A 15,244-nucleotide genomic window follows, 5' to 3' on the forward strand; every position below is an offset into this window, starting at 1 on the left:
GGACAGGGTGTGACGTCATGAGGGGCGGGGCTATGATGTCACAAGCTCCTAAGGCCGTCTCCAGCGTTTGGAACAGTTTGTTCCAAACGCTGAGAAGCGAAGTACCCCTTTAATATATACCCAGTGTATAAGAAGTGGGTAACTCTGCCTAATATACAGAACCATAACATATGGTTGCATGTGGGAGGGAAGGTAGACCAACCTTGAAAGAGGTGACAATTAGTTTCTTTTTAATCTGGGACGGTCTCCAAATGCTGTGTATATATTTTAAAACAATATAATCTATGACGTATAACTAGTGTGTAAAGGTGGGTAGCCATTTTTGGTAAACAGAGCAGAACGCTATTGTCCTTGTACCAGCTTGTCTGTATATTCATTAAAGGGGTACTCCCGTGGAAAACTTTTTTTTTTTTTTAAATCAACTGGTGCCAGAAAGTTAAACAGATTTGTAAATTTACTTCTATTAAAAAAATCTTAATCCTTCCAGTACTTTTTAGGGGCTGTATACTACAGAGGAAATGCTTTTCTTTTGGGATTTCTCTTCTGTCACGACCACAGCGCTCTCTGCTGACCTCTGCTGTCCATTTTAGGAAGGAGAAAATCCCCATAGCAAACACATGCTGCTCTGGACAGTTCCTAAAATGGACAGCAGAGGTCCGCAGAGAGCGCTGTGCTCGTGACAGAAGAGAAATCCAAAAAGAAAAGCATTTCCTCTGTAGTATACAGCCCCTAAAAAGTACTGAAAGGATTAAGATTTTTTTAATAGAAGTAATTTACAAATCTCTTTAACTTTCTGGCGCCAGTTGATTTAAAAAAAAAAAAAAAAAGTTTTCCACAGGAGTACCCCTTTAATGTAGCTTGTCTCATTTGGACAAATTATACCTCTCATCCTAATTTGAACCCACACAGGAGACCTGTAAGTGGATGTTTATCCAGATCAAAGACACGCCCCCCTCCATACAGCTTTATGGGAGAGGCGGGGATGCACGAACGCTGTATCTCCGCCTCTCCCATAGAGATACATAGAGGGGGCGTGTCGGCCATGCCAAATCCCCGTACAGGAGATCGCGGGGGTTCGCCCCCCCCCCCCCCCACGATCAGACACTTATAAGTATCTTCTTTAATTTTAATGACTCTAAATAATTTTTCACAGCATAACTAATTTTATATTAATTCCAATGAAAACAAAATTAATTTTAATAAAAATAAATACATTTTATGTTCATTTTAATGAATAAAAATTATTTTAGAATAAGAGATTAATTCAGCACCCACCAACAGGCGCATCTGCAAACCACGCCCCTCTGCCAGCGCACAATAATAAAAAAAGACCAAGCCGGCGCAGATAACGGGAAAATTGCGCCAAACTTGATGATATTGTCAATGTGCAAAATAAAAACACACTGCGCATGCAATTGATAAATCCCAACTCACACCCCCGCGCATAAGAAGCGCGGTTAGCAGACGCACCGGTTAGTGTGCAGCATTTATCACTTGCACCTAAATAATTTTTTGGTGTGAGTAAAATACAATAAAAAAAAATAATAATAATAAAAAAATAATAATAATTTTTTGGTGTGAGTAAAATACAATAAAAAAAAATAATAATTATAAAAAAATAATAATAATTTTTTGGTGTGAGTAAAATACAATAAAAATAACAATAATAATAATAAAAATAATAATAATAATAATTTTTTGGTGGGAGTAAAATACAATAAAAAAAATTATAATAATAATAATTTAAAAAAAAATAATAATAATTTTTGGGTGTGAGTAAAATACAATAAAAAATAAATAAAATAATAATAATAATTTTAAAAAAATAATATTTTTTTTGTGTAAATGTACTCCATAGACTGGCTGGCATGCTTATGCGTATGACCTTTTTTCACCACTTTTTTTGCACTATCCAGGGGCTTCTTGTCATTTGCGCAAATTTATGAAGCGATGTGCGCAACGTGAAGAAATGTGGCGCAGCAGCTGAGAAAACCACACAGGGTTTGCTTTGTGCAAAAAAAAAAAAAAAAGACAAAAAATTGGCGCTAACGATAAATTTCCCCTGTAGTGTTTGCATTATGTGGTTAAAACGGAAAGAATTTAAAAAAAAAAAATAATAATAATTTTATAATATAAATAAATAGTTTTTTCATCCTAGAGGGGTGTGGCTCAGTAGAAAGGGGGCGTGGTTTAAAATGGGGCTATATTACAGCATTTTACACACACACAAAAAAAAAATTGGGCCACCGTAAGATCCAGAGCTATGTGGAAGATATGTAGAGCTGTGGTCTCAAAACTGTGGGCCTCCAGATGTTGCAAAACCACAACTCTCAGCATGCCCGGACAGCCGTTGGCAGCTGTAGTTGCAAGCCAATTCGTGTTTATTGTATGCGGGTAAACGGGACGCGTTTCGGCAAAGCCTTCCTCTGCTGTCTAGCTGGAGATGCGAACAAGCAGTCAGCTATATACATGAGGTACATTTATACACCTGGTACAGCAAGAGGTCACAAAACTTACGATGCCTCATACACACCATAACGTAGAAATCAGAAATAACATAACACGTGACGCGAGGAGAGCACTGAATGATCTGATGACTGACACTGACTTGACTATTAAGCCAACGGACAAAGGGGGATCCATTGTCATTATGGACACTGCGGCATACGACAATGAAATCCTCCGCCAACTCTCTGACAACACTACATACAACCTACTTCCAGGGAACCCCTTGCCCAACATACAGAAAGAGATACATGATTTAGTGACACATCACTTGGACATGGGTACAATAGATACTAAAATGGGCATCTTCTTAGGAAAAGACTTCCCTATCCCACCTGTGATATACATTTTGCCCAAAGTACACAAGACAATAATCAATCCCCCTGGTCGTCCCATAGTTGCTTCGATTCATTCTGCTCTCAATCCTCTCTCAGTCACCTTGGAAAAAGCCCTAACACCTCTAGTGAGAGAAACCACATCCTTTTTACGTGACACATCCGATTTCTTGACTGCTATCAGAGACATCACAGACATTTCAGCCAACACCTGGCTAGTGACTATTGACGTAGCCAGTTTATATACTGGAGGGGCTAGCTTGCCCCCTGACTGGTGAGCAGTTAAGGGGTTAAGAAATGTACAGGCAAGGTTTTTTAGCCCCCTCCCCCGCCTGTAAAACTTGCCAGTGGCTACAGTGGTATGTCCCATGGGTGGGGGGGAAGGAGTGCACCAATCAGGGGTGTAATAGTTTCCCGGGCTTTCAGAGGCCCTCCCCTGGGTATTTATAGCTGTGGTGCCTCCCTTCCCCCCTCAATCTGCCCAGGACCCAGAGTTTTGCCCTCCCTCCCTCCCTTTTTGTATCTTTGTTTATTGTAAGTCACAGCTTGGCGGTAAGAAGACGGTGAAAGCGGGGTCAACCCGGGGTAGACCTCCACACAGGACGGTGTGGCAGCCCCTCTCGGGTTGGTAAGAAGCCAATCGGTGTCTTTGTTACAGTTAAATTGTTATTTATATAAGTAATTTTATAAATAAAGCTGTGGCCGATTCCCACCCACGGAAAAGTTAAATTGTTGTTGTGTCAGTTATTATTTAATTAATTATTGTAATAAGGGGGAGGGGTAGTTATAGCCATAAGGCTAGGAGCTAATTGGGTCTCAACAGTCTTCCATTGTACACGACAAAGGCATGACTGCTACACAATGGCTACTACAACGCAGCAGGTATACAGAACAACAAAAGGACTTTTTCATGTCATTACTTAAAATAGTTCTACATGACAACTATTTCATGCTCAAAAACAAGTACTATTTACAGATACGTGGCTCGGCCATGGGCGCGAACGTGGCCCCTCCGTATGCAAATGCCTATATGGCATTTTTTTTGAAGAATTCTTTATTTACAACCAGTCTACCTTCCAAATACACGCCAAAATGTGGCGTTGTTATGTTGATGATATTTTTTGCATATGGGAGGGGCCACGTGAATCCGTCCTGGCCTTCTTGACATACCTAAATTCCATCTGGCCTGAATTAAAATTTACTGTGACACTCAGCCAAGACTCCATACCCTTCCTGGACACATTGATCTTGAAAGACACAGAGGGACACATTACCACTGACTTGTACCAAAAGACTACGGATAGGAACAGCCTCTTACATTTCAACAGTGCACATCCATACAGTATTAAGAAAGCCATTCCAAAATCACAGTTTAAAAGAGTACAACGCATAGTCAGCGATCCCCAAATACAGCAGATCAGACTAGACGAAATGGAGTCTAAATTTAAAGAAAGAGGGTACCCTGAACATCTATTAAAAGAAGCCAGACACGATACCCCACCACGCATCCAAACCCCAGAGACGCCACACCGTATACCTTTCGTGAGAGAATATCACCCACACATATCCAAAGTTGACAAGGTTGTCCGTAAACACTGGCATATATTGCAGGAAGCATACCCGAACATTTCAGAATTTACGATCCCACCACTTATTTGCAATAAAAGAGCCCCGAACCTGTCCAACAACCTAGTTAGAGCCATTCCACGACAGGATGAGATGACCACTACACAGAGACTACTCACTACCAGACGTACAGGCACATTTCCCTGCCTCCAATGCTCTCAATGTAGCAATGTGCTAAAAGGAGACAAGATTCTCCATCCCCAATCAGGAAGAGCCTACAGAATAAAGGGATATCACACATGCCTAAGTAAAAACGTGGTCTACTCTATCAAATCCACCATTAGATGTGCCAATCTCCTGCTACCTTTACCCTACCATTTTACTCAAAAGAAACACTCTATTTCCCAATTAAAATACCAGGTCATTGAACAAGTATCCCTGCCAATTAGAGGAGGCAACATAAAAAAACATCTATTACAGAGGGAGGCATTCTGGATCCACACCCTCCAGACATTAGAGCCTAAAGGACTTAACAGGGAATATGAAATTTCGGGACTTTTATAACCACATTCAGTTTTGTTCTCACACTATTTTTTCCTTCCTGTTATCACAGGCTCGATCAGATCCCAATATTCAGGGAGGTGGGATTGCATAGTCTCCTTTTCATCCTGCAAGATGGGTATGTCTTTTTTCCTATTGTGTACCTTCTGTGTGCACAATATTCTCTCTCTGCTCACCTAGCCCTGGATGCCTCTGCAGCTGTTTTTGTATTGATCTGATACATATGACTGTTATTACTATAGATGTATATTGATACACATTGATACTGTTGTCTCTCCTTCAGGTTACACACTTGACTACATTGTATTCACCACCTTACTCACATGTTTATTATTACCCCCTGCTGACCACTTTTTTGCTACATACTTGATACATGATGACCGGCTACACGCTGTCACCCCCCGGAATAGCCCCGACCTGGGTGCTCTGCCTACTCAGCTCCCCTTGCTGAGTTTTACTCCCTAAGACTATCATAGCTCTCTTACATCTATTATACCAACGTTATCGGCTTTGACATTTACTACGGACTTCCATTGATAGCAGAGCGCTACGTGCGCACCTATTCCTACTAAAGCCTCGTTCACATGCCAGACTACTGAATTCCGGACTATCAGACTTACCATGCAGCCGATGTACGGATCTAGAACGATTCTACGAACTATGAGCCTTTTTTGCTATGTTTAGCAAGGAGTACATAGCCTTTCAGTTCCCGTCCGGGAACACTAAGGACATTAGATGCACAGCTTCTTCTCCGAGAACGGCTTCATTAGTCGCATGCTGCGACGCGCATCAGCCGCGCCAACTCCCCTGCCGGGGAGCGCGATCGGCACACATGTTTTGCTTTGTTTATTGTTATTATTTCTGTTTACACTGTTACCATGACAATGTTGACGTCACACCCGGCGTGCCGGCCAGTGGGTGACGTCATCACTGGGCGCCTCCTCATGTATATAGCTGACTGCTTGTTCGCATCTCCAGCTAGACAGCAGAGGAAGGCTTTGCCGAAACGCGTCCTGTTTACCCGCATACAATAAACACGAATTGGCTTGCAACTTGGTGAGTGCCGGGACTTTTTGTTCTATATGCCTATTTTTTCCACGTGCACCACCCACCACAGAAGTGCCGACTTTTTTTCCTATACTGGCACCTGTAGTTGGCAGCCGTAGCCGTTGGCAGCCGTAGTTTTGCAGCAGCTGGAGGTCCACAGTTTGGAGGTCTAGGCTGTAGAGAGTCACAGACAAAAGAAGAAAGATCTGACCTTAGCGCCGGTCTCAGGATGCCGTTCCCGATAATGAAGTGGAGCTTTTCCAGGTTGGAGGTGGGCCGGTCTTCCAGCATGCTGTTCCCGTGTAGCGTGGACTCTCCGTCATGGAGTCTTTTGGTCACCTGTTCCATGTGATGAACGAAGGAAAGATGAAGAGAAGGCTTCATACCCGTGCTACTTCAGAATTACCTCTAGGGGGCGTCTGTAGTACAGGAGCTACCATATCCTGACAACCATATTGGAGTGGGAGGCAGCCATTGTGTCTACTGATGTAGACATGGGGTCATTACTACCATTTTGCCCCAAGAGCACCAGGGTCTCTTGCTGGAATTTTACAATGGGGTATCTGAGAATCTTGGCCGCCATGGTTCCCACTGTGGATCTTTGGAGTCTACCAAGACCTCTGTCTCTTAGGATGAAGACCACCTTAAGCTCATCACACCATCTCCAGAAAGGTACCCGCCAACCCATATAGTGGGGATCATTGCTACCATTTTGCCCCAAGGGCACCAGGGTCTTTTGCTAGAATTTTACAAGGGGACATCTGGGAATCTTGGCCACCATGGTTACCCATGGACCTTTAAGTCTACCAAGACCTGAAGACAGCCATTGAGGCTGGAGATGGAAGTCTAACCCAAGTTCTAGGATGGAAGGTTCTAGTTAAACTTTGGGGTCACCTGTTGTCTAAGCAAACTTTTGTAAAGAGAAGAAGACCCCCTTAGAAGGGATCAGTCATGGTCACCAAGCATCACATGATCTCAATAGATTGGTCGTGAAGTTGCCGTAAAGTTTGACTATGATGTTCCTATAAATAGTTACAGCTATATATGACTGTATAGATCAGTGGTCTCCAAATGGTGGACCTCCAGATGTTGCAAAACTACAACTCCTAGCATGCCCGGACAGCCGTTGGCTGTCCGGGCATGCTGGGAGTTGTAGTTTTGCAACAGCTGGAGGTCCACCATTTGGAGACCACTGGTCTAGATATAACAAGAGCATTCTCTGGTCTTAGAACTCACCTCCTCGGTTAACTTGGACTTCTTCTTCAAGGTGAGGGAAACCAGCTTATGGCGCACACTGTTCTTCTTCAGGCCGTCAATGTGAGCGCTCTACAAGGAGGAGAAAAGACACCGAAAATTATTATGGGAACTCTATGCGTATATGTCATGGTTGTATTATAGCGATTTTTCCACAAAGATCAAGACCATGTCATGGCCATGTGGATGGAGGACCAACTGATTAAGACCCTGTCTTGGCCATGTGGATGGAGGACACCAGATCAGGACCCTGTCATGGCCATGTGGATGGAGGACCACCTGATCAAGACCCTGTCATGGCCATGTGGATAGGGGACCATCTGATCAAGACCCTGTCATAGCCATGTGGATGGAGGACCACCCGATCAAGACCCTGTCATGGCCATGTGCATGGAGGACCACTTGATCAAGACCCCGTCATGGCCATGTGGATGGAGGACCAACTGATCAAGACCCTGTCATGGCCATGCAGATAGAGGACAACCTGATCAAGACCCTGTCATGGCCATGTGGATGGAGGTACACACATGGAGAAATCAGCAGTCGGCACTGCAAGCTGGTAACCTTTAGTAGAGTGTGGATTCACGGCACTCACGGTAAAAAGCTTGCTTATTCTTTATTGGGACAAGCTGGATGCATGCAACGTCTGGTCAAGCGGACGGTTTCGCGCTTCACAGAGCCCTTAGACGCGACCTGGATGGAGGACCACCTGATCAATACCCTGTCATGGCCATGTGGATGGAGGACCACCTGATCAATACCCTGTCATGGCCATGTGGATGGAGGACCATCCGATCAAGACCCTGTCACGGCCATGTGGATGGAGGACACCAGATCAAGACCCTGTCATGGCCATGTGGATGGAGGACACCAGATCAAAACCCTGTCTTGGCCATGTGGATGGAGGACCACCCGATCAATACCCTGTTATGGCCATGTGGATGGAGGACCACCCAATCAAGATCGTGTCATGGCCATGTGGATAGAGGACACCAGATCAGGACTCTGTCACGGCCATGTGGATGGAGAACACCAGATCAAGACCCTGTCTTGGCCATGTGGATGGAGGACCATCAGATCAGGACCCTGTCTTGGCCATGTGGATGGAGGACACCAGATCAAGACCTTGTCATGGCCATGTGGGTGGAGGACACCAGATCAAGACCCTGTAATGGCCATGTGGATGGAGGACCATCCGATCAAGACCCTGTCATGGCCATGTGGATGGAGGACACCAGATCAAGACGCTGTCATGGCCATGTGGATAAAGGACCACCCAATCAAGACCCTGTCATGGCCATGTGGATGGAGGACCACCTGATCAAGACCCTGCCATGGCCATGTGGATGGAAGACCATCCGATCAAGACCCTGTCATGGCCATGTGGATGGAGGACCAACTGATCAAGACCCTGTCATGGCCATGTGGATGGAGGACACCAGATCAAGACGCTGTCATGGCCATGTGGATGGAGGACCACCTGATCAAGACCCTGTCATGGCCATGTGGATGGAGGACCACCTGATCAAGACCCTGTCATGGCCATGTGGATGGAGGACACCAGATCAAGACCCTGTCCTAGCCATGTGGATAAAGGACCACCCGATCAAAACCCTGTCATGGCCATGTGGATGGAGGACCATCCAATCAAGACCCTGTCATGGCCATGTGGATGGAGGACCAACTGATCAAGACCCTGTCATGGCCATGTGGATGGAGGACACCAGATCAAGACACTGTCATGGCCATGTGGATAAAGGACCACCGGATCAAGACCCTGTCATGGCCATGTGGATGGAGAACCATCTGATCAAGACCCTGTCATGGCCATGTGGATGGAGGACACCAGATCAAAACCCTGTCATGGCCATGTGGATGGAGGACCAACTGATCAAGACCCTGTGATGGCCATGTGGATGGAGGACACCAGATCAAGACCCTGTCTTGGCAATGTGGATGGAGGACCGACTGATCAGGACCCTGTTTTGGCCATGTGGATGGAGGACTAACCGATTAAGACCCTGTCATGGCCATGTGGATGGAGGACACCAGATCAAGACCCTGTCATGGCTATGTGGATGGAGGACACTAGATCAAGACCCTGTCTTGGAATGTGGATGGAGGACACTAGATCAAGACCCTGTCTTGGCCATGTGGATGGAGGACACCAGATCAAGACCCTGTTATGGCTATGTGGATGGAGGACACTAGATCAAGACCCTGTCTTGGAATGTGGATGGAGGACAACCTGATGAGCATCCTGTCTTGGCCATGTGGATGGAGGACCACCCGATCAGACCCTGTCATGGCCATGTGGATGGAGGACCATCCGATCAATACCCTGTCATGGCCATGTGGATGGAGGACCACCCAATCAAGATCATGTCATGGCCATGTGGATGGAGGACACCAGATCAGGACTCTGTCACAGCCATGTGGATGGAGAACACCAGATCAAGACCCTGTCTTGGCCATGTGGATGGAGGACCATCAGATCAGGACCCTGTCTTGGCCATGTGGATGGAGGACACCAGATCAAGACCTTGTCATGGCCATGTGGGTGGAGGACACCAGATCAAGACCCTGTAATGGCCATGTGGATGGAGGACCATCCGATCAAGACCCTGTCATGGCCATGTGGATGGAGGACACCAGATCAAGACGCTGTCATGGCCATGTGGATAAAGGACCACCCAATCAAGACCCTGTCATGGCCATGTGGATGGAGGACCACCTGATCAAGACCCTGCCATGGCCATGTGGATGGAAGACCATCCGATCAAGACCCTGTCATGGCCATGTGGATGGAGGACCAACTGATCAAGACCCTGTCATGGCCATGTGGATGGAGGACACCAGATCAAGACGCTGTCATGGCCATGTGGATGGAGGACCACCTGATCAAGACCCTGTGATGGCCATGTGGATGGAGGACACCAGATCAAGACCCTGTCCTAGCCATGTGGATAAAGGACCACCCGATCAAAACCCTGTCATGGCCATGTGGATGGAGGACCACCTGATCAAGACCCTGTCATGACCATGTGGATGGAGGACCATCCAATCAAGACCCTGTCATGGCCATGTGGATGGAGGACCAACTGATCAAGACCCTTTCATGGCCATGTGGATGGAGGACACCAGATCAAGACGCTGTCATGGCCATGTGGATGGAGAACCACCTGATCAAGACCCTGTCATGGCCATGTGGATGGAGGACACCAGATCAAAACCCTGTCATGGCCATGTGGATGGAGGACCAACTGATCAAGACCCTGCGATGGCCATGTGGATGAAGGACACCAGATCAAGACCCTGTCTTGGCAATGTGGATGGAGGACCGACTGATCAGGACCCTGTTTTGGCCATGTGGATGGAGGACTAACCGATTAAGACCCTGTCATGGCCATGTGGATGGAGGACACCAGATCAAGACCCTGTCATGGCTATATGGATGGAGGACACTAGATCAAGACCCTGTCCTGGAATGTGAATGGAGGACACTAGATCAAGACCCTGTCTTGGCCATGTGGATGGAGGACACCAGATCAAGACCCTGTTATGGCTATGTGGATGGAGGACACTAGATCAAGACCCTGTCTTGGAATGTGGATGGAGGACAACCTGATCAGCATCCTGTCTTGGCCATGTGGATGGAGGACCACCCGATCAGACCCTGTCATGGCCATGTGGATGGAGGACCATCAGATCAGGACCCTGTCATGGCCATGTGGATGGAAGACCAGCCAATCAAGACCCTGTCATGGCCATGTGGATGGAGGACACCAGATCAAGACCCTGTCTTGGCCATGTGGATGGAGGACACCAGATCAAGAACCTGTCATGGCCATGTGGATGGAGGACAACCTTATCAGCATCCTGTCTTGGCCATGTGGATGGAGGACCACCCGATCAGACCCTGTCATGGCCATGTGGATGGCGGATCAACAGATCAAGACCCTGTCATAGCCATGTGGATGGAGGACAACCAGATCAGTACCCTGTCTTGGGCATGTGGCTGGAGGACCACCAGATCAAGAACCTGTTATGGCCACATGGATAGAGGATCATCAGGTAAAGACCTTGTCATGGCCATGTGGATGGAGGACCACCAGATCAAGACCCTGTCATAGCCATGTAGATGGAGGACCACCCGATCAGACCCTGTCATGGCCATGTGGATGGTGGACCATCAGATCAAGACCCTGTCATAGCCATGTGGATGGAGAACCACCAGATCAGGACCCTGTCTTGGGCATGAGGATGGAGGATCACCAGATCAAGACCATGTTATGGCCATGTGGATGGAGGACCATCAGATCAAGACCTTGTCATGGCCATGTGGATGGAGGACCACCAGATCAAGACCCTGTCATAGCCATGTGGATGGAGGACACCTGATCAAGACCCTGTCATGGCAATGTGGATGTAGGACACCAGATCAAGACCCTGTCATGGCATTTGGATGGAGGACACCAGATCAAGACCCTGTCATGGCCATGTGGATGGAGGACACCAGATCAAGACCCTGTCATGACCCTGTGGATGGAGGACCACCCGATCAAGACCCTGTCATGGCCAAGTGGATAGAGGACCACCCGATCAAGACCCTGTCATAGCCATGTGGATGGAGGACACCAGATCAAGACCCTGTCATGGCCATGTGGATGGAGGACCATCAGATCAGGACCCTGTCATGGCCATGTGGATGGAGGACATCAGATCAAGACCCTGTCATGGCCATGTGGATGGAGAACCACCTGATCAAGACCCTGTCATAGCCATGTGGATGGAGGACCAACTGATCAAGACCCTGTCATGGCCAAGTGGATGGAGGACCACCTGATCAAGACCCCTGTCATGACCATGTGGATGGAGGACCAACTGATCAAGACCCTGTCATGGCCATGTGGATGGAGGACACCAGATCAAGACCCTGTCTTGGCCATGTGGATGGAGGACACCAGATCAAGACCCTGTCATGACCATGTGGATGGAGGACCACCAGATCAAGACCCAGTCATGGCCATGTGGATGGAGGACACCAGATCAAAACCCTGTCATGGCCATGTGGATGGAGGACCATCAGATCAGGACCCTGTCATGGCCATGTGGATGGAAGACCAGCCAATCAAGACCCTGTCATGGCCATGTGGATGGAGGACACCAGATCAAGACCCTGTCATGGCCATGTGGATGGAGGACCATCAGATCAGGACCCTGTCATGGCCATGTGGATGGAGGACACCAGATCAAGACCCTGTCATGGCCATGTGAATGGAGGACACCAGATCAAGACCCTGTCATGACCATGTGGATGGAGGACCATCAGATCAGGACCCTGTCATGGCCATGTGGATGGAAGACCAGCCAATCAAGACCCTGTCATGGCCATGTGGATGGAGGACACCAGATCAAGACCCTGTCATGGCCATGTGGATAAAGGACCACCCGATCAAAACCCTGTCAGCCCAATCTCCAGGCCAACTGTTAAGCTCTGGATTGGCATTGTCTGACAAGGGAAAACCAGCTTGGTACTAGTCAACCCCTGACAGAGAAGTAAAGAGAACCTGTTATAATTTTCATGCTGCCTTAACGATGAGTCATCAGGACGGTCCCTGGTGATTTCTCCCCACCCTGCCAGTTGCCAGCCTTGAGAGATCTACCAATCAAAACTGGTGGAACAGGGGTGGCCGTCCCAATGACTCATGTTTCAGGCAGCATGAAAGTGATGACAGATTCTCTCGAAAAATAGGGATATGTCCATAGTAGTGTTGAGCGGCATAGGCCATATTCGAATTCGCGAATATTCGCGAATATATGGACGAATATTCGTCATATATTCGCGAATATTCGCATATTCGTTATATTCTCGTTTTATTTTCGCGTACGCGAAAATACGCGCATGCGAAAATTAGCATGTGTGGAAATTCGCATATGCGAAAATTAGCATACACAAATTTTCGCATATGCGAATTTACGCATGCGCTAATTTTCGCATATGCGAAGTTTCGCACGCCAGTCTCACGCAGTAGTATTACAGCCTTCTTTACACCACACAAGCTGGAAGCAGAGAGGGGTGATCACTGTGATGTGTACTGTGAAGAAAAAAAAAAAAAAAAAACGAATATTCGTAATTACGAATATATAGCGCTATATTCGCGAAATTCGCGAATTCGCGAATATGCGATATTCGCGAATAATATTCGAATTGCGAATATTCGCGAGCAACACTAGTCCATAGTAGACGAATAGTGAATAATGACCAATCCTATAGGATGCTCCTTATGGTAAGTTATCAGGCCCATCCCCGTGTCCCCCATCTCTTACCTCGCCCTCTCCTTGCAGGGTCTGGAGTTCTCTCTTATAGGTCTTCTTCCCCAGGGTTTCATAGATCTTTGTCATCACTGGGATCTTCTCGCTCCCGTCACTCATCGCCGTGTGATACTTCGGCTCCGGAAGATCTCCCATAAAGCGGAGAATAGTGATCCAAACAGCCAGAGCCGCCTGGAAACAACAAAAAACCCACAAATGTTCTTTAAAAAAAAAAATAATCTGTATGGAAAATAACTAGACACTAAAACAAATTCTTCATCTGAAATATGTAAATTTACAACAATTCAAAAAGATAAACAATAAATTAATTGTAATCTAACAAAGTTTTTTTTTGTTTTTAAAAGGAAATTTAGCATTAAAACTAGGTGGAGACTTCAATAATTGTTGTAATTCAATGGGTCTGATACAAAGTAATGTAGATGTGATCGGCATTATAATACTTTTATAGAACCCACTGCAGCCATAAACAGGGGGAGCAGAGGTAATGGGCCGACCAGTTTTCTAACAGACTTTAGGTTTTACCTCTTAACATTTTTCAAGATCTCATTCTTGTTTATATTTAGAGGCAGCAAAACCCAGTACATAATCCTGAGAAGTGATACAATTGTATCCAATCTAGACAATGCTCTGTGAGCTAAACATCCTGGACTCCAGATTGATACATTGTACATAGCTAGTCCTGCTCTCAGCTGAGAAGTGATACAATTGTATCCAGTCTAGACAATGCTCTGTGAGCTAAACATCCTGGACTCCAGACTGATACATTGTACATAACTCGTCCTGCTCTCAGCTGAGAAGTGATACAATTGTATCCAGTCTAGACAATGCTCTGTGAGCTAAACAGCCTGGACTCCAGACGAATACATTGTACATAGCTAGTCCTGCTCTCAGCTGAGAAGTGATACAATTGTATCCAGTCTAGACAATGCTCAGTGAGCTAAACATCCTGGACTCCAGACTGATACATTGTTCATAGCTAGTCCTGCTCTCAGCTGAGAAGTGATACAATTGTATCCAGTCTAGACAATGCTCTGTGAGCTAAACCTCCTGGACTCCAGACTGATACATTGTACATAGCTAGTCCTGCTCTCAGCTGAGAAGTGATACAATTGTATCCAGTCTAGACAATGCTCTGTGAGCTAAACAGCCTGGACTCCAGACTGATACATTGTACATAGCTAGTCCTGCTCTCAGCTGAGAAGTGATACAATTGTATCCAGTCTAGACAATGCTCTGTGAGCTAAACCTCCTGGACTCCAGACTGATACATTGTACATAGCTAGTCCTGCTCTCAGCTGAGAAGTGATACAATTGTATCCAGTCTAGACAATGCTCTGTGAGCTAAACCTCCTGGACTCCAGACTGATACATTGTACATAGCTAGTCCTGCTCTCAGCTGAGAAGTGATACAATTGTATCCAGTCTAGACAATGCTCTGTGAGCTAAACAGCCTGGACTCCAGACGAATACATTGTACATAGCTAGTCCTGCTCTCAGCTGAGAAGTGATACAATTGTATCCAGTCTAGACAATGCTCAGTGAGCTAAACATCCTGGACTCCAGACTGATACATTGTACATAGCTAGTCCTGCTCTCAGCTGAGAAGTGATACAATTGTATCCAGTCTAGACAATGCTCTG

At 46.4% G+C, this 15,244-nt stretch overlaps 1 protein-coding gene across 1 annotated transcript in view; it reads right to left on the minus strand.

Moving 5' to 3' along the window:
* MYO7A (myosin VIIA) overlaps nt 1-15,244 on the minus strand; it is a gene marked incomplete in the record, with an annotated part of 248,641 nt that overhangs the window by 62,053 nt on the left and 171,344 nt on the right. Inside the window, 3 exon segments of the mRNA XM_056561158.1 lie at nt 6,226-6,353; nt 7,251-7,340; nt 13,599-13,775. Of these exon segments, the coding sequence (XP_056417133.1) occupies nt 6,226-6,353; nt 7,251-7,340; nt 13,599-13,775 (395 nt within the window).

The sequence above is a fragment of the Hyla sarda genome, chromosome 2 (assembly GCF_029499605.1).
Source record: "Hyla sarda isolate aHylSar1 chromosome 2, aHylSar1.hap1, whole genome shotgun sequence".
Classification (NCBI taxonomy): domain Eukaryota; kingdom Metazoa; phylum Chordata; class Amphibia; order Anura; family Hylidae; genus Hyla; species Hyla sarda.